General features: G+C 41.0%; 1 protein-coding gene across 4 annotated transcripts in view; it reads left to right on the top strand.

Annotated features, from left to right (window-relative positions):
• Positions 1–3,070: 3,070 nt before the first annotated feature.
• Positions 3,071–20,453, top strand: part of CREM (cAMP responsive element modulator) — a 35,853-nt gene continuing 18,470 nt past the window's right edge. For 2 of the 4 annotated variants that reach the window (XM_086615025.1, XM_086615024.1), the window contains exons 1-4: positions 3,071–3,167; positions 8,146–8,258; positions 8,924–9,047; positions 16,540–16,686. In XM_086615025.1, the coding sequence (XP_086471151.1) occupies positions 8,218–8,258; positions 8,924–9,047; positions 16,540–16,686 (312 nt within the window). In that variant the 5' untranslated portion in view covers positions 3,071–3,167; positions 8,146–8,217. The remainder of the gene's footprint in view (positions 3,168–8,145; positions 8,259–8,923; positions 9,048–16,539; positions 16,687–20,453) is intronic. The other 2 variants (XM_086615027.1, XM_086615026.1) reach the window with 1 other exon arrangement.

The raw sequence follows: 20,453 nt of genomic DNA, 5'->3' as shown, positions 1-20,453 counted from the left end.
GTATCGCATTTCTTTTGGTGTCAGTGCCAAGCAAAGTTGCTCCAACTCCCTGCTCATGTATCAACCTCTCCTCAGTTGGGGTAGCACCTCTTTCCGCCTCCTGGTGCAGAGGGACCAGACTTACAAATTGATCCAGGTTGAAAGAAACTTTCTTGATAGATTGTTTCTAACTTGAATTACTTGCCCCGACAGGGTTCTAGGTTGCCTAAGCGGTTGTATCACTGTAACTGAGGAAGTGGGAATGAGATGCCAGGGCAACTAGGGGCTGCTTAAATTGACACTGCTCTTTCAGTTACACTCTTAACTTCTCTTCACAGAACTTCTGACTTTGCCCACCAAAGCCAAAAAAATAATGAAAAAGTAACTGCTACTGAATCATTGATACTTCCTTGAATCTGCAGGATATAGCATCAGGTTGGACATTGCAAGTCAGCAAGAAAAGACGACCGAGGTAGTCATTCTGAGGGTGGTGAGGCACTGGAACAGGTTGCCCTGAGAAGCTGTAGATGCCCCATCCCTGGACATGTTCAAGGACAGGTTGGATGAGGCTTTGGGCAACCTGGTGTAGTGGAGGGTTTCCCTGCCCGTGGCAGGGAGGTTGAAACTAGATGATCTTTGAGGTCCCTTCCAACCCTAACCATTCTATGATTCTATGATTCTATATTAGGGATTGATACTGATTGAATTAGAACCATTTTAGAATTATTTTAGTTAAAGTGACACACTTTTGTAGCAAAGGTCATTTTGGCCTCAGCTAACAAATCTAGTGCCCCAACCCTGCCACAGTAAGAATGCAACACTTCCTCTTCGCTGTCTTCCTCTTCCAGCCCACCAGCCATGTGGCCAGAATCCCAGACTAAACCCCAGCAGAACTTGACCAGCTTCAGTAAGCCATGTCAAGAGCTGAAGCTGGATAGTTGTCGTTGCATTATCAAGGACTAAATCCCTTTGGCAGTTAACTCACTCCTCTCATACGCTTCATTAAATTATCAGAGAGAAGAGGTATAAATAGTAATAAATTCTTAGTTAAACATTTCAAAACTGCTTATGACGTACTTGAAAACTAATAGAGAATAACTGCTTTTCCAAATTCACACTGTAAGAGTTCCATGGAAACTTTCAGCTTGTTTATAAATAACTCATTCCAGTGGTTTCCGTTATTTAACACACTCATTCAAAATTTCTTCATATTGTAATCAGACTTCTACCTTCAAAAATATTTTTAAGGTGCTACTAGTATCACAACAGCTACTTTTGGCTTTTCGAGTATACAAAGCAAAGATGAAATTTCTTCCAAAGGCTTCAGTAGAGTTATTCTCAGTAGTTTTTTATGCTTGCTTGCTCATTTGATTATCTTATTTTTCTATCAAATATTTTCTAATTCACCAGATGTTTTCTAGTGAAGCACACCTTTTGATGAATGGGCATAACGGTTCTGTACCTAATGGGTTAGCTGTCAAACCAGAAGGTTATTAATCATGGGAAAAGAAACTCCCATTTAAAACCCTGAAAAGACACATAAAATGTATGCAACAAACAAAAGGTGGGAAACAGAACTCAAAACAGGAAGAGGGTGTTGTTTGATATTTCAACAAAGGAAATATAGGATGAAAACTAAAAACTTGCATAAGCAATAGGGACATGAAAAATTTTGTACTCTTTGCACTAGATTGTGTTTTTGATAGCTGTGTTAAATAACTTCTGTGAGGCAAATTAATAAACTTCAATACTTAAAGGCAAAAACCTTTGCAAACAAATCTAATTCATCTTCCGTGAAGTTAGAGATTGGCTTTTTTTAAACACAGGAATTCAATACCGATGTTCTCTTCATTCCATGAATAAGACTGAATATTTGACCTGTACAGACATATTGCCAATCCTGACACACATATCCTCCAATTCTTCAATCACAATGACTCATATGAAATTAACTTAGGTTTTTCATTCTTATTTAACACACTATTGAATAGTTTCTCACAGAAAAAAAAAAAACAAACCACGAGAAAATGGGTAAATGCGTTATGTAACTTCAAAATGTAAGTGGCGTAAGGCATAGACATGTAATTTAAAATACACTGCATCATAAACCCTTCTGACACTACTTTGCAAAATACTAAACAGCACTAAGACACACTATGTCGGAACACCACGAGTAATAGGGCTGCAAGGCCCAGGCGTTTACGGCACTTTAATAACGCTACTAAAACTGAGAATACGGGCCTTACACTTCCTGGCAGGAGCAACGCTCGAACACAGACTCATGACATGTCAGCGTACCCCGTGGCAGCGAGCGGGGAAACACGCACGTCGCTCTCGTTCGTTATTACCTCTTGGCAATTTCTGATTTATTTAGCCGAATAAATACAAAAGCACGATGTCGTACTTCGACAGGAAAAACACGCACTATGAGGAGTAACTGATGCAAGGGATGTGCTTCAGTGAGCAGAAGAATTCCAAAACAAGCCGTGGGCGCTCGCTCCGCGAGCAGCCTTGCTGCTGGCGGTCCTGCCGGCCGGCTGCCTGCCGCTCCCGCGACAACTCTCCCTGGACCTCACTGCTCCGGACCGCCCGGGGACAACCGGCAGTTTGTGCAGCGGCCTCTTCCCCGGGGAAGCCCAGGGGCAAGCGCCAGCCTCGGCTGGGCTGGCTTCCGCGGAGGCCGCCCCGCCGAGCCGCAGCACAGCCCAGCCAACTGCCCCTGCCGGCGGGGGACGGCCGACAACGCGCCCCCACGAACCTGGCCCGGGAAGCGGCGCCGCTCCCACAGCTGCCGCCGACGGAGCCCCGGCCCGCGCCGAGGTGGCCCCGCACCGCAGCGGTTGCGGAACCCGCCGGGCCAACACCCGACAGTCCCGAGCCCGCACCTCCCCCACACCAAGCGGCTCGTCCCGCCCCCCAGCCAATGAGAGGCGCTGCCAGCAGCCCCGCGCGCCGGTTGGCCAGCCCGCCAGCCGTTTGGCGCCCGGTAGCCAATCGGCGGCGCCGCCTGAATCGCGGCTCCTCCTCCTTCCGCGGCCGCTGGGGTTGGGAGTCGCCGCAGACGCCATTTCCTCAGCGCCCCCGCGGCGGCGCGGCTGCATCAGCGCTGACGTGAGACCGACGTGCGGCTCCGCCCGGCCCAATCCCCCCCACCCCCTGTGACGGGGGCAGCACGTACAGGGCGGCGGGTGAGTGCGGGAGGGGGCGGGGACACGTGTGCGCGCAGCCCGACCCCCTGCGGGCCGGGAGCGAGCGAGCGCAGAGGGCAGCGCCTGGTTCTGGCAGCGCGGAGGGCAGGGACGGGAGGGTCGGGTCGGTCAGGGCAGGGAAGAAGGGAAGGGGAGAAGGGAAGGGGGGCGCTGTGCCGCTCCGCTCGGCCCCTGCCGCCGGGAGCGCGCAAGAGTGGGGCGCAGGCGCGTCCTCGCCGCTGGCCGGGAGCGCGGCGCGCTCAGGGGTGCCGCGCAGGGCCCGGCAGCCTCGCGCCCCGGCACCGTTGTGCCAGGCGGCTCTGAGACGTCTCCTTAGTCCGGGAAGGGGGGCGTAGGGAGCCCCCGGCTTCGTGGCGGCCCGGGAGCTGAGGTGCTCGCCGGACCCTGGCAGCCGGCGGCTTCGGCCCCTCTTCAGGAGCGAGGCGTGGGAGGGAGAGGGGCTCAACTCGCCTGTCGGCGGCCCGGCGAGGGAGGGGTCTGGAAGCGTGCCTTGCCGCTGCAGTCGGAGGGTCCCTGGGACCCCTGGCGTGCTGCCTGGCTGCCGGCGGGGTGCCCTGTCGGAGGGGAGAGCGCTGGCCGTGGTGCCCGGTGGCTTTTTCCCCGAAGTCCGGTGGGCCTGATTACGTCCTTCTCCATAGGTTTTTCCGAGGTGGGAGAGGATCACAGTGGGCTTCGCGAGTGCTAGGTCTTGCTTAAAGTTCGAGGGTTTTGGCTGCATCCGCCGCGGCCATGTCAGCATCTTACTTGGTGCCGAGCAGAGCAGCGTGTCCTGTAGCAGTTAAACGGTTCCGCAGCTGCTGGCGCTTAAATAATCCTCTTACCTGAGCAAGGACTGGTTGGACTCTTTTAAAAACGAGGACCGTGTGTTCTCTTCACAGCTGACTCAGCACCGTCTTGTCCGGGTTATTGAGGTGGCAGATGCAGAGTGGTGGGTAGCATGCTTGTGCTTACAGTAACAGCAGGTTAAGGGTTTTAATTATTTTTTTTTAATGAGTTTTGCTAAGATATTCGGGGAAGAAAATGAGAAAACACGTTAGAGTTTAGGAGACCCAAGAGACTTAGCATTCTGCTGATTACTGAAAACTAAACAGAAAGGCTACACTTTCAGAATCCGGTCTGTTGCACTGTCTCTCGTTTTACCCGGCTGAATGCTGTGACCACCTTGCCGGTTAGTGTGCTTCACAAAGCGGTGTAGTAAAACAGATTATAGACTTCATTCTTGAAAACACAATGCTCTTCTGAAACTAGTGCGTTCTTAGACTTTCCACGCTCACCGTGGGGTCGTTAATAAATGCAAAATAGGTGCTTGTAAATTCACATCTTTGCTTTCTAGTCACTTCCTGGTGAATAAAAGCTTTTGAAGAGATTGAGAGAAAGGGCTGAAACATGTTTCTTAGACTCTTAGAATTTCTTTTGTAATAAGCTGCCTTTGTAAACGGTCACTGATGTATTAAGTATTGTTGAAATAAAGAAGTTGTCTTTAAAATGTCTCTGGGTGTTTAATTAGACATTCACACATTTCCAGTTATGCAAAGTGCTGTACCAGTTTTCGTATGCAGTTTAATTTCACCAACAGTTGTTAAATATTAATATTCAGTGATGTAGTCGTGTAACAAACAGTACTGGGGGGGGAGTGAAGGGGTTTTGTGCGCTTTATTACACAAGAACACGTCTTGATAGGAATGCTATCCCTAACCTTTTATCTGTGGACAAAAGTATAAAAGGTCCACCCCTTTAGCTATAAATGAATTCCAATTTTCTAAGTCACCTGAGTAACATTTTCCTTTAGCTGATGCTGTCTGTCAGTATTGTTCCATGAGGGAAGCTGCTGCTATCAGCTGAAGAAGCTTTTGATGGGCACTATATGAATCTTTTTAATCAGTGTTTACCTGCCACTGACCTACTGTACTTTAGTCTCAGTGACTATAGTAAACACATGCTAATATATATTGAAGTGTCGCTAGCTAGTTAACAGTTAAACTTCCTGCCAGATCTTGAAGATTTCTTTGCTATTTTGTAGGAAGAAGCAGGTATCTCTGCTCATGTTATGGAAAGACATTTTTTGCCCCCTTTTTGCGGGAGGGCAGACATATAACTTGTTTATTAATTTAAAAATCCAGACTACTATTTAAAATTACTGTTCAGTGATGGTAAGCAACCAGGGTGAAAAATGTAAGAAATGAATGTATTAATACTGAGTTTAAAACTAAAGCTTATATATAATTAATCATACAATGAAGAAAAAGGCTATATAATTTTAAACAGGACCTAAGACCATATGCTTTAAAACTGTTTGCTTGGCTCTTTAAAATAGGAGGAAGGTAGTAGAAACTTTAAAGTGTAAGGTGTACTACTACTGATACACTTTTATAAAGGATTGTAAGTGCTTGGCAAAAGATTTTTATTTTCTTACTTTGGAACTTAAAGGCAATAAATAGATTAGAATTTGCTTGCCATGTAGACTGATTGAACGTGATACATGTGGAAACTGTTTATGTTGCAGTTTCTGGATTGGATTAATAACGATTTCTTACCACAGTCCATATAACTTTTTTTTTCCTAAAACATCAGTGATGATCCCGCTCTGTATTTTTCTTTATATTTATTAAAAACACTTCAATGTATTCATAGTAAAACAATATATGAGATAATACAGGAAATACAAAACCTGTACAACTCAGGATATAGAAATTTGAGAGTTTATAAGAGTGCACTAAAGACAGTGATAACTGAGCTGTGAAATTCAGGAGTTTCTTAGTGTGCATGATCTTGACCTGTGCACAGGCCCACATAAAGTGACGTGATCCTGTGTGAAGGCTCTTGGGCTCAAATAACTGCAGCTGGCCTTCGCCTGCAAGTTTAGCAATCCCCTATGGTTATGTCCACCGAAGATTCAAAGTCTTGTAACATGTCTGAATTATGATACTAACATGCTACATTTTGTCTTCAGTCACCTTTCTCGTTGAAGTTTTAAGCCAAGATAACTAGTATAGCTTTTAAAATTACTTATATCCTTTGTTATTTTTGTTTTGGTTTTATAGACTATAGTTAGGTCTTTATGTTTGGATTTTAGTCAAGTCTCTGTTTACAAACATACTAGAATTCCCGGGTTGTCAAAAAGAAGTGGATTTTAACTTACCTAGAAAGAGTATTTAGCTGTGTTCTAGGTTAACAGTTGAATTTTATGGCAGTCAAAAAAAGCTAATTAATAGCAGTATACGAATTTTCAGATTTTACTACACTTTGCTAAAGATTGAAGATAGGTAATCATTTGTGTTAAGAGACTTATAGATAGAAAATCTATCTTGAGTTTTTCATGTATGTCATAAGAATTATATTTGTCATTTCACTGGCATGTAAATACTTGTTGTTTTTCTAATTTAATGTAGATAATCTAAAAATACAGTCTTTTCTCTGTAATGTATTTTGTAAAATACTAGGAATAACTTTTTATTAGCTTTTCTGCTGCACTGATTGATGCCCTCCTCATAGCTATTTGGTAACTCAGTTCTGGAGCATAGCTGATGAAAAGCCTTTGGGAGACAAATCCTGTTACTCGTAGTAGTAAAGATAAATACTTTTTCTTTTTTTAAATAGTGCTCTGCAATCAGTGAGGAATTAAGCTAAAATTTAGCAAACAAATACTATTTTTCACAACGTGATAAAATTCCAGGTAAAATGTCTATGAAATGCATTTGGTGGGGATAAAAATACTTGGGGTTATTTCCAGCAGTAGGTTGTCTGTGACAGATGGCTTTGGATAAGAAAATACTTCAGGGCCTGTGTAAAGTGGATTAACTCTGACTATATTCCCATCTTTAGGAAGAGATTCAAATGAATGTGTTGCCAGTACCTATGCATTATTTAATCTTTCTTGGTGTGTGAGCTGTTCTGAAGCTCATGGAGTCGTTCTTACATGAATCAGATAAAGCTTTCATGTTTGAGACTCTATGGATGATCCTAGTTTACTAAGGAGAAATATTTTTTTTCCCTACTTTTTTATTATTATTATTACATTGAATGCATGTCTAAAATGAGACTGATTTAATAAGGTAAACATCTTATTATGGAAAATTATGGTGGAAAGCTTGGTGAAAACATTCTCCCCAGGGTTGCTCAGCTTTGGTAAATTTCAGTAGATCTTTAATTAGATTCTAACTAGAGAAAAATGTAATTAGTAGTAACTAACATGACAGAAATGTAGTAAGATTTCAGGTGTAAAATGTCTCCTTATGAATGTATTCTGAGTTGATACTGGCACAGAGTATATAAATTCTGTTGGCAGAAAGACTAATGTTAACTTGTAAAATCTTGATCTGTGTACACCTTGGCTACCACAGGCTGTAATACTATAGCAGCTGAGGTCATGCTGGCAAGGCAGTCTGTTAAGTCTGGTCAGTAGAATACTATTAGAGGAATACAAGCTAGACATGTGTTTCTCCACATCGTCTGACTGGATTCCTTTTCCTATTTTTATGCCTTTATTTTAGGCAAAAAGGGTGATTTAAAAATAAAATAAAATTTGTTCTTCTCGAGGATTGTGGAATATTCTGTAAAATAATGCTGCAAAAGGAGTTGCATTTACATTTGATTTGATTTAATGTAGTTAATTTTTAAAGTGTGGGACTGAACTGAGGAGCCTGGGAGTCAAGCGCATAGCAGACTTCCTTCCCGGTCTCAGTGTAAGACCTGAGAAAAAACTGCAGTAACTATCAGTCAGTTGAACTAGTTGAGCTTTGAGTTCAGATGGGCTTGCCATCCCATAGTTACAGTAACTGAACCTGAGGAAGCGACATTTGCTGCCTGTTAAATCCCACAACTACATCATGGCTTCCTTTTGCGGCCTCAGTTCCTTGTGTAAGTAAGGTGTAGGTGGGAGCGTGCCCGTGGGGCATCCTGCCTGCCTCTGCCTGATCCTGTCCTGTGCCTGACCCTTCCCTGTCTCTGTTCTGTGCAGTGCAGGGTTTGGTAGGAGAGAAAGGGAGCCGAAGAGAACCAAGCTCTTGTTTTAAAACATACACCTTCCGTTATGACTAAGTATGCCAAGAAATATGGAAAAGCAACTGCCAGGTAACTGCATTTTTATATAGCAGATATATTTGGAAGCTTCCTCTATGGAGTTTAAACTCATAGTTCAAATTAACGGTCAGAGAGTCGCTTATTCTTCTGTGAAGCTTACCCTACTTTTAAACCTGCATAACGAGAAGAATCATTGTGGATCTTGAGCCGCGAGTAGTTTGCAGACAACTCAAGCGTAGATCTCAGCCGAGGGGCCGGTATCTCAGGAGGTTCTAGAGGGCCGTCGCAGCACGTGGCTGCTGGTCAGCTGGAGCCTTGTCTGGTGGGAGACAGGAGGCAGGAGGGACTTGCTGCAGGCAGTGCTGGTGGGATGCTCCGGAGTGCTGCACTCCCAGCCCTGCTGTCAGCACTGCACGGGAGCCAGGGACTTGGTGCTTGTCCTTCCCCTGAGAACCGTTTCCAGAACTGCCCCTCCTTGCAGCTTTCCAGAGTACTTGTTTTAGAGCTCCTGGCTATAGGAATGAATATTTTAATATGGGGGAATGGGAAGAAAGGACTTCAGTTAATCTGATAGTTTTGAGAGAAATCTAATTATAATCTAGTTATTAGTTGTCTGCTCCAAATACGAAATAGTCTGGGGTTGCTGTTTTCTCCCGAGGTACCTGATATACCTCCCCTGTACTGCATTATTTAGATGTGTATGTACTTACTTTTAGACGGATGACCATGGAAATGGTTCAATCACTACAGGATGACAACGCAGTGGATTCCATGCCAGAGGAAGATGCTGGGCACCTTCAGAATCACCCAGGCCCAAGTCAGATTTCCCCACGATCTAAGGTAAGTTGAAATGTGAAAAGATGAGAAGAAACAATAAAGTGATATTCAGAACTGCTATGATTTTTAAATTATCAGTTTGTACAGAGTTCTCATGTTCTGTAAGTCTTGCTATTAAATAGGAAAATTATAGCAAAGGTATACTGAAAACCACGTCTGTGATATTTAACAAAGGACTAGTATAACAGCAGGTCTGTTAAAAGGTGACAAGGTAACACTTTCAGGAGACTGGGCTTTTCAGGGTGATTAATATGCACTTTTTTTCCCTTTCCCAAGATGATTGTGTTTGTTAGGAAGATGGGAATAGGGTCTTAAAGGGTTGAGATGAGATCAAACATAGCTAAAACATTTGCGTATCTTGAAGATGTATTATATATAAAAAAAAAAACAAAACAAAAAAACACATGGTTCTTTCCTAGTTCCAGTTTTTGTACAGAACATACTTAGTCTTTTGCAAGTACATTTTTAATGCATGTTTGTTTTGTTTCATCCCTGTGCATTCAATGACCGTGTCTGGAGTTCTAAAAATATGCTTTACATGTTCTGTATGGTAGTCATACCTGAATTCTTCTTTGGTAGTCAATGGATAAAAGATGACACAATAAGAATTCTCAAACATTAAAAAGGCACACTGAAACATTCAGTGCTCGAGAGAAATAATATCCTTGCCAGCACTAAGAATTATAGCTTCAGGAAGCTGTATAGACCCCTTAGAAGGATCTTCAAAAACCCCTTGTGAAATAAAGGAACTGATTTTTAAAAAGCATCTTACAGAATTTCTTCATCAGAAGTTAGAAGTTACTTGGTAAGGTTTGATGCCATGTATTTGGTGTGTTAGATACTTGATATACATTATAGGTATCTTTTCAAGAGTGAATGCAACTGCTTTTTGTTGGGTCCTCAGACACAAAGCAGACTGCAAAATATTTATGAGCTCTTATTTGTTGGTTTTGATACCTACGGCATTTGTTATAGTTTTGATACCTGCAGCGTTGGGAATACTGTTTGGTTTTTTTTTCTTTAAGAACGGAGCATGAAGCCAAGAATTTTATTTGGTTTTCTCTGTTGATGTCATCCCCTTGTTTCTTCTTTCATTGATAGTTCAGTTCAAATTTTGTGGTTTAACTTCATGAGATGATTTACATGTGAAATCTATTGGCTCATGCAATAGCTTCTGAAGAAAAAACTTATTTCTGCACTTGGGGTTTTTAGTGTTGCTCTAGAGACAAAGCTGTCACTGATGCTGTAGGACGGCTTCTGCTGGGTCTCCAGGGAAAACACTTTTTATGTTTATCTGGATTTAATGCTTGAGTGCTGTGCGTGAAGGTTCAGCCATACTGGGCATGAGCCTCAGGTCTTTCAGTTAAAACTAACATCTCTGAAGTTCTGATGGATCTCAGTCAATTAGCACTGAGATGAAACACACGCCCTTCAGTTTGGAGGCTCAGAATAATAGTCCGGAGTTTACTTCTGTGAGTCCCTCTTTTTGGTCAGATGGCCCAGAGAGCCACCCCACACCTGCCTCCTGCTCTGTGCTCAAAGCTGGAGTCCATGTCCCTCTCTTGGGCCATCCAGAAAAGCAGGGTTGACGCAGTTGTGCCACTGTGTGAAGAACAGTGAAGCGGAGAGGCCTCCAGCGGACAGGCCCGGCCCGGCCCCTGGCTGCCCAGCGGTGCCGCGGGCCTGGCTGGCAGCTCCCTGGCGGCCACTGCTGCCCTCCCTGCCTGGCGCACCCCTGGTGCCTCGGGGCTGGACTGCCACAGCGTTTCTTCTGGTCAAACGGGCCCTGAGAGAAATCTAATTGCCGAAAGGCCTCATCGTGACATCTCGCTGGTGTAAGATGAGGAGGACTTTCTTCGCTTATCTTCCTCCCTGGCAGGCTCTGAAGGTGAGGTGCTCCATCATGGCGAAGGGCGGAGGCGGATGTCGAGTGGCTAACCCCTGTGCGAGGCAGGGACCTCGTGTGGGACATCTCCCGTCTGCTTTTGCTGGTGTGGGGTGGGAAACTCGAAGTATTTCTGAGGAATTCACGGCTGTGCTGCTGGTCCAGCATCTGTGTATTTTGACTGTTACAGAAGGACACGGGTAGTTCCTTCTCCCTCTTTGGCCTCTGGAGGAGTGCAGTTAGGAGAAGACAACTTAAAGTGACTGAAATGTACCTTGCGCCAACTTCCAATCATCTCTCCTACTAATTTTCTTGCAAATGTGCAGAAATAAGAGAAAAGAAGGATGACTTGGTTCTCACCAAGAGGTAATGTGCCTGGTCACTGAAACTGTGCGCTCCTTTTCAGACATCTGTGTGGATTTTTTATTTGGATTTTTTTCAGCCAAATATTTGTTCACAGTCTTGGTTTTGTTCAGAAGTAAAGTATTTTAATATGCTGTCTTTTAATACTCAGTTTGTAGTTGTCTGTGTATTATCAAAGAATGGCAGAATGATTGAGGTTGGCAGGGACCTCTTGAGATCATCTAGTCTAAACTCTTGAGATCGCCGAGTCCAAAACCCCCTGTGGGAGCAGGATCAGCCAGAGCAGGCTGCCCAGAACTGTGTCCAGTTGGGTTGTGAATATCTGCAAGGATGGAGTCTCCACAACCTCTCTGGTCACCTGTGCCAGTATTTGGCTGCCCTCACAGTAAAAAAGGTGGAGTTTATGTTCAAATGGAATTTCATGGTTTTTAATTTTCTCATTTTTTTGTTTAATTATGACTTTGGCCAGGGGACGACTAGCGAAATGCTAAGGGATTCAACTGTGTAGGAGGTAGGGTTTTGGGTTTTTTTTTGTGGTTTTATTTCCTCCTCTGGAGTTCAGACATTTTAAAGAAATACCTGCCATTTAGTTTTAAAAAGGCAGACAAGCTATTCAATAAGATGATAATCTTTAGAGGGCAGACGTTGTTTTGTGCTGAAGCATTCTTAATGTCTCCCTCCCTGTTGGGAAGGAGGGGAGACATTAAGAATGTCTAGGCTGGAGCACTATGATGTGATGAGATAACCTCCAATGCTAAGGAGGACCTATTATACATTATTAATAGGTAAAAGATAGCTTTTTTGCTAGCTTGTGTAATAGATACTGCTACATACTCCTGCAGTTTTTTTTTGTGATGAAAGTAAAATTACTTTTTCTGCAAAAGCAAAAATTCATAAATTAGAAACCAGTAAAAATTAGATGTCTTTCATCCATTGAGGCAAAGTTGACAATTTCTGTCTTTAAAGGGTTATTTTTAAAATAAAATTAATTAATGTAGAATAAGATCACATTTACGGTTGAATTTCTTGCATTCCTCACTTTCAGCCAGTTAATGAATTGACATGATATTGTTTTGGTGATCCAGCCATCAAAAGAATTAGGTAAGAAAATATTAATTTGTAAAAAATTTTGGTGGTTGTCTTTAGAAGCTGTTGGAAGTGTACACCTGTACAGAACCTTGATGCCTTTTCTTCGAAGAGCAAAGGTGCAAGGTGGAAAATTTCTCAGCTTCATTTGAATCGAGTTCTGTCTTGCATGCACAGATCTTATATTAATAGATATAGGGCTGTTCTTAAAAGGAGTAATTTGGATTGAAATATTCTGGTAATGTTGATGATAGTCAAACTTGTATCTTGGAAGAGTTATGTCTGCATTGGTATTCAAAGCGAAATTGGATATTCCTTTTGCAAGATTTCTAGAGGCCATACTGCATTGTGTTGCCTTGTGCTCAGATCCGCTAAATTTAACTATAAAAATGTAAGATGAGTGTACTTAGACCACTTTCAGATTTGACAAAATACTTTGAATTGTGAGTTGTTGTTTTTTTTTTCCTTTAAATCTACATCCTTCATGGGTTCTTCTTTGAATCACTTTCGTAAGCTTTGTCATGTTCTGTCTATCAGTACAGCTGTCTGCTGTCTTGGTCTGAGATACCAACTGTTGACCTCTCAGTACTGGCTTTCAACTAGACATGGGTCAGGAGTTACAATGTGAGAACTTCTGTCAGAGTGAGTAGAGAAAGTTTTCCAGAGTCTGGAGAGCATTGCCATTGCAAACTGGGACTTCTTAGGTTCAGCACTTGAGAGGTATTCTCCTTGTGGTCTCTTGGCATCAAACGTTACATCTTGCGCTTTACAGAGTGAGCCCTGTAGAAGTTTGCCAGGCTGTTGTAAATATGGCTTTAAAATCAGCCTGCCAAATACAAGTCCAAGACATTTAGCAAAGTTGAAGTTAGATCATTATGAACCTGCAGCCTTGTCACCGTTTTGTGTTTCCTCAAGGGTATGCTGTCACCAAATGGCTGAAATCAGCCTAACCTTGTCTGCCTAAAACTCTGTGCTTGTTTTTTGGCATTGGCTTTTCTTTGTAGAGGCTACTCAGTGCCTGAGTGTGATGAGTCCTTTGCTCTTTTACTAGATGAATCCGGGATGGGTTTTCCCTGTCTTTTCCTTTTCCAGAAGTACTTTTTGCTTTACTTCTGGAGAACTTGTTGTGTTTAGGTTTACAGCAGGGACAGAAATCACGTGGAGCTGTGCACTGCGCACTTCATATCGGCGATGTTTGAGGTACAAGGGGTTGAATGTGAACGTAACCTCTGGAGGGAGAAGTTATCTGACCTTGGATGACGAGAGTGTGTACGTCCATACACAGTGTATAACTGTTCAGAAGGAAACGCATCTCGAAGTCAAGTAACTGATAAGTAATCTCTTTCTTTGAAAGAACGTGTGCTTGAGTATGAAGATACTTCATGATGTTTTTTACTGGCTACTTTTCCCTCTCTTCTTGGAAAAGGAAGCACTTACATTTCCAAACATATGAAGTATGGGACCATACTGCTGTGACAGAATGGATGGTTGATATTTGTTGAAGCTATTAGACCTGACTGTTGCATACCTAAGAGGATAGAACCCAAAAGGAGGTTACAACCTCTGAAGTCTCTTTGCCATTGCCAGGGACGTAACCCTTCTGCTGTTTAACCAGATGCTTAATGTGTTAAGCTTCCCCTCACCTTCTATGTTTTGAGTTGCTTCTGTGAGACTGTTCGCAGTCACTGTGCCAGACAGCCCTTGAAGTAATGATGTTAAAGGTAGCATTACTCATCACTGATGTCAGAATGTATTTTTTTTGCCAAATCTGTTTCAGTCAGTGTTTATGCATGATAGCATCAAAAGGTTCTAGTATTTTGGTTAACATGAGAATATTGAATGTGAAAACCATGCAAAGGGAAATGTGAATCGAAATGGTGTTAATAATTTCTAATATTTGTAAAAGAGTTGCAGAATATGAAGTTGAAAATACTTTTTTCAGTCTGTTATAGAAAACAAACCTAATACAAAAGAATCACAGACATTCTAAAGTAAAGTTTGTAGCTTTCACATTGTGTAACAGTCCTGGTTTTGGATATTTGTGGAAATTCAGCAAACAGTGATCAAATCAAATTGAGCTATTTAAAATACATGAACAAACAAATCACTTTTGGTTTGATCCAGTTTTAAAATACTGCTGTCTCCTCTTCTCTCAACCCCAACCGCCGTTTAATCTCTTACCTGAATTAATGGGAATGAAACAATTTCTCTTGTGATACTGTAAACTTTAGTCTTTTTAAAAGAGTATTAGCTCAGCGTGGTTTTCAGACTGTTGTATCAGATCACAGCTCTCTCAAAGATAGCAGTAAACTGGTGAAAGGTTTGGTGAAATTGCCTTTCTAGTTGTTCTGAAAAGGTAGCATGCTTTGTTAACATTCAGACTGCCCCAAACTCTTTCTTTGCAGCTTGAGTTGATGATGAGGAGATGTCAGCTTTGACACTAAATATATCATAGTCTTCAAATCTTTGAGACTTTCTAGATCTCAATCTCAAATATCTATTTCTGATACATTTCTGATAATAATACTAATATTTGTGTTATAGATGGGGAAGAAGTTTTGTGTGTATTTACATATTGCCAATTAATGCCGTTTAAGGAATGATTGTTTCTATTTCAGGGCTTGAAATGCCCTCTCAATTGTTCTATTTCCTGAAAAGCAGTTCAGTTTCTTGTAACAATTGAACAGTTGCATAGTGAATGTTGACTAGATCCTGTTTCTGTTTCCTAGAAACATTGTTTCTTTAGATAATTAGAGCCAACATCTGGTCTTTTTGATAGTAGTGCATCTTAATAGTAGTTAAAATTTTTCTCTTGCCTCAAGAAAGGAATTTTTCCCAGACAAGCAATAGCTTATGGATCAGGAATGAAAGCTTCTTCAATCTTTGGAATTCAAAGAAACCTTCAGTGTGAATACAGAAAAATACAAAAATTTATTTTTTTTTAATATAGTCAACATTCATCATGTGTTTATTCTCACCGTCATCTCTTTTTATGTTCACTGCTCATACCAGATACCTTTTGTGGCTGAGAACCAAGCTAGGAAGGGAATAATACTGGAATTTTAGATATGAGTCTGCTTTTATTCTTGTACATGGAGAAGATAGAAATAAGGTTTTCAATGCAGATTACTTTGAAAAAGACAATCTCTCTTTTTATTGTATGGTTTATGTTTGTCTTTCTCTTCTTTAAGAGATATTTCATCACACAGAACTTGAGATCAATCATTGTTTCTCTTAATAGACTTAACAGTAATAGCATAAATATTGAACTGTTTCTTAGCCCACAGGGGTTTGACTGCTTCTTAACCCATTCAGCCTCAGTACTGATGGTGAAGAGCCAGTGGCTGGAAAGAGCTGTTTGTACTCTAAAATGTCATCAGAAAAGGGATCAGATTATTCCTAAACAGAACATTTTCTTCGGCTGTGCTAGGCTTAGAGAAGATACAGCTGTTTTTTATTTTTGTTGTTGTGTCAAAGCACTGATGCACTACAACTCTGTTTTTCTTGATATATAAATAAAAATGTATATATAAAAAGAGGATATATTAAACTAAATCAATTTACAAATCCCTGTATTGCTTTATTTAACTTTTTTTTTTCTATCTGGAAAGTTCTTGTGTCTCTTGAGACATCTATCTGAAAAGCATACATTCAGACTAAACTTCTTGCTTAACAAACAAAGCAAAACCAAAGCAGTTCTGGATTTTATTTTTTTATTATTTTTGTTTTCTGACAAAGAATGTTCTGCCCTGTATGTTGTTGCAACAATGTACCACTTTGGTGAATATTGATATTTTTTGTTGAGGTTCTTGAACATTTCTTGAGGTTCTTTCTAACCTTCGTGCTAGCAACAGCAGATTTAGTGTGTGATAGCTTAGCATTATTTTTAATTGAAAAGAAAACATTAAGTCTCTGGAGGAAAACAAAAAAAAGAAGATTTGCAGTTTGACAGGGGACAGTTTTAAGCTTTCCATACCATTTGAAAAGATACACACTGAACTTTTACTAGTAAAATTAGTTTATTTCTGCGTGTGATAATTACACACATCTAAGCTATTTTAGATGTGGAATCTAAACCACTTTCTCTTAGTATCACTTCTCAAATCATTTGCTGACGTCTTAAGGCATGTTACTTAAACATGATGATTGTAACTTTTGCAGGTTTCTGTAGCTGCATCAAGTGCTGGAAGAGGATCTCCAGCTGTAACTCTAGTGCAGTTGCCTTCTGGTCAAACTGTTCATGCCCAGCGTGTCGTTAAAGCCACACAGCCCTCAGTCATTCAGTCACCACACATGCAAGCTGTTCAGGTCAGCTCTTTTATTGTTAATGTTTGTCATGAATATTTGGTGCCTGATAACTCTTCCCCCCAACCTCATCTTCATTTTCTCTTCATTCCTGTCAGTGCTGCAAGACTTAGTCATGTGGTGCGAGAAACGGGGAGGAGGGGAAGGTGGCAAACTGCCAGCCAGTAGCAGCTCTACAAGCATTGTGTAGCGATTCCCTAATGCTTCCTGTTTATCTTTTAAGAAATTGTGTTTTGGAACCCTGAACTTATGCAACAACAAATGTGTGTAATAACGTGACTTTACTTTAGTGTATCTCACAGTTTTTCTGGTTTGTTAAATGCTTTGAACATCATGTTTCTAATGATACTACGAGCTTATAAATTTACAAGTATATCATATTGTATTTTTGGAGAGGCTCTGGATGTAATGGAAGTAAACATATTATAGTCAGATGATTCCTTGTTCTTTTTAGCAGGCCCTGTTAGAGTATCTGGTATTGCTTTTTGTGGGTGTGGATATGTAAATACCAAAACCAAGGGCAGCCTCAAAATAAATATTTATTTGGCAAATCTTCACGTGTAAAGTTGCTGATGTTAGAAAACAGGGACCGGTGCAAAATGCTTATCAGACCTTTTAAATAGTGAGAAAGTTAAATAGTGAGTTTTCAGACCTTTTAAATAGTGAGAAAGACTAGAGAGAATGCACTTGCAGTGTTTTGCAAGTGACTTGGCCTCTCATTGCTCTTTTTCTTGTAGTGAAGAATGCCTTCACTCTAGTTTTCTTAAAATCTGATTGTGGAATGTCAACTGAATTGCTTTTTGCAAATAGAATTGACATCTCTGGTAAGAGAGACTGTACACCAGAGTTAAGAGTTTCACCTGCAGTCATTGTGACATGTTAAGGAAAAGACATGCGTTGACAGTTGGCTTGAGAAGCCACCTTTAGTGTTTGAGACATCTTAGTAGCTTTCAGGTATAATAAATAAAAAGGCGTATGTAAGAATGATTTATCTTAGAGATAAAGAATTTTTAGAGAAAAAGAATAAAACCTTGGCTAGATAGTGAATATTTTATTTATAAGCAGTAGGTGTAGATGATGGCACCCGGTAAGGTTTTGAAATTCTAGATCACTGTTGAAACAAGCACAGCAGATGGCAAGGCTCTTGGGTTTGGTCAAACTTGAAGTCAAATGACAGTATTCAAAATAAATACCTTTCTAACTGTAGTTTACCAGAGTGAACTTTTTCAGATAAGCATATTACAGTCATTCCCAGTTTTGGTCACTGCTTTTCTTCAAGTCAGTTTAGTCAGGATATACATGCAAAAATAGAGGACTTGCTCCAAAGCTCAGAAGGAAGGATTTCTCTGGAATCCCTTGCCAGCTGCTTCTGTGCCTTCTTAGGGAAGTGGAAGTTGACTATTTGTTGTATTGCGTGAACTCTGACTGTCTTCCCTTCCCCAAAGGAGTAAAGACAAAAAACTGTGTCCTGATTAATACTGACTAGTTAGTGCCAGGGTTTTGCTTTTGGTTCATTTGAGCATGCTACCGGCAAATAAGGTGACTCTACAAGAAGGGCTTGGAAGATGCTGTAAAAGACTCCATTACAGAGATTGTTCAGCCCTTCTGTGATCCTCTTAAGTACTTTATCCTGCCACCTGGCATTTCCTCCAGATCATTTGGCTTTAACTTGATATCCTATCGCTGCCAGACAGTGGAGAACTTGGGAAATGATATCAGTTTACTTTAGTTTTTTGAAAAAAAAAAAAAAAAAAAAGTATGCTGAAGGTTGATGTTAAGGCTTGCATGACCTCTCCCTCAAACACCTGCAGCTTTAAACTGGAAAATGTTCACGTTTTTTTCTTGTAGTACTGTTGCTTTTGGGATGAAAAAAAAGCTGCCTATCTATATCATATCCCTTACTGTTTTGTTAATGTTGTTTTACTTGTAGGAAGATTTGAAGTTCAGGTTGTTGTTTGACTTTTTTACTTGCCCTCCCCTGTAATGTAGCAGGTATTGGCAGACTAACATGAGCTTGAAGTTAAACTTGTTCAAATACGGAGTGGTGTGGGAAAGTTGAAGTCTGAATGACGTCCAGGAAAAAATGACAATGGTTTCCATTGGCTAGCATTGTGAACATGGTTGCTTGCTATTAGAACAAGCTGAAACATTAAATTTATCTCTTTGTCTTGATGAAAGTTAGAACTTTCGAAATTTCTTGCAGAAAATACTCTCTTCCGCATTAAAACGCTTAAATAATCTTGTGATTTTCTTACCTTCTTCCCAAAGTACAACTCTTCCTGACTTCTTCAACCATCTTCACGAAATAGGGATGCCCGTTGGCAACCCCTAGTGAAATGTGAAGGTTTAAAGGCACTAAGTTCTTGTTTTCCTTTTGCATGTTCGGACAAATAGATTTCCTCTTCCCCGCCCTCCCCTGCAGAATGAGTTCTGTTTTGAGATGGAATGCCTGGGCTCTCACCTGTGTAGTACTGTGTTAGTTTTGAAGGTTTGTGCCAGGGGCATGAAGGTCGATCCAGAAGCAGATCATTGTAGGGCACTGGAGAGAAATGCCTTTCAGAAGGTTCTTTGCTGGTCAACATGGGTCCATCCTGCAAAAGGAATCACACAGACTTGGAGCTCTTGTATCTCTGCCAGTCAGCTCTGCAGTCTGTTTTGGAAGATATACATTTGTGGACACGTAGATGTACCTCTCATAATTTCTAGGTGTTTTTCTTTAGTTAGGTAGGCATGGAGATTTAATGACATTTCTGTCATTAATGAGGCTACGTTGGATATTTTTACACAGAACTGGAATGTAATGAAATTAACAAGAAGAGAAATAATTTCATTCTGCAATAACCTGTAGTTCTTTCAAGGTGTAGTTTTACAGGTTTGAGTTGGGTAACCCAGGCCTGTAAATTTCTAGAAGCTTCCAGCCAGTCATTTTGTGTTGGGATTGTGCAGGTTTTGTTTCTAGCACAGAGCACTCAGGCCTGACAGCCGCAGTAGTTGTAGAGCTCTGCCTTGACTTCCCCAAGCTGCAGGTTGAGCACTTGAGCCTTCTAGTCGCTTAACTCATTGTTTGTTCAGTGTTAGCTTAACCCAGCACTTAGTCTGGAACTGCAGTCTGGTCTGTCTATGTGAAAAGGTCATTTTCCACACTAACTTAACTGTACTATTTTAGTTCGGAAATCTTACACACCAATAGTTCTAAGTAGTTAAATGAATCAAGAAAATAGCATGTTTTCCGTGTTCAGTAATCACTTTCAGTTCTATGTAATAGGATAGTTGGTGGTAAAGAGTGTGATTCAGTTCCAGGCGTTAATGTTGTCTTGGGTAATTTTAAGAGAAAAAGAACCTGTGAAAATGCTACTAATAAAGGTCTGAGAAAATGAGACGTGGTGGACTTGTTGGAGGTTTCTAAAACTCGCACAGTATTGCTAAGGAATGTATTTGTATTTATGAATAGGTGTTGGTTAAGTTCAATAAATGTGTGTATTTAAATAAACTTATTTTCTACATAGCTTTACTGTGGTCGTGAAGAGGCTTCTGTATTGTATACTGTTACTTAAGGAACATTAGTGCAGTATTCTGTATTTTAAGTGTTTAATTTCACTTTAAAAGCTAATTGAATTGTATAATATTTTATATTTAAAGAAATCATCTGTCTTCAGACCTTTTTCTAGCTGTCATTCACAAAAGAAAAACCTGGATTATTTTGAATTTTTTTTTTCTTTTCCAAATGGACGATGTCATCTAAGTGGCTATGTGTTGCTAACCTCAGAATT

Source organism: Tauraco erythrolophus, chromosome 7, assembly GCF_009769465.1.
Source record: "Tauraco erythrolophus isolate bTauEry1 chromosome 7, bTauEry1.pri, whole genome shotgun sequence".
NCBI lineage: Eukaryota > Metazoa > Chordata > Aves > Musophagiformes > Musophagidae > Tauraco > Tauraco erythrolophus.
The sequence above is the reverse complement of the archived record's forward strand: the minus strand, read 5'-3'. Positions and strand labels throughout refer to the sequence as shown.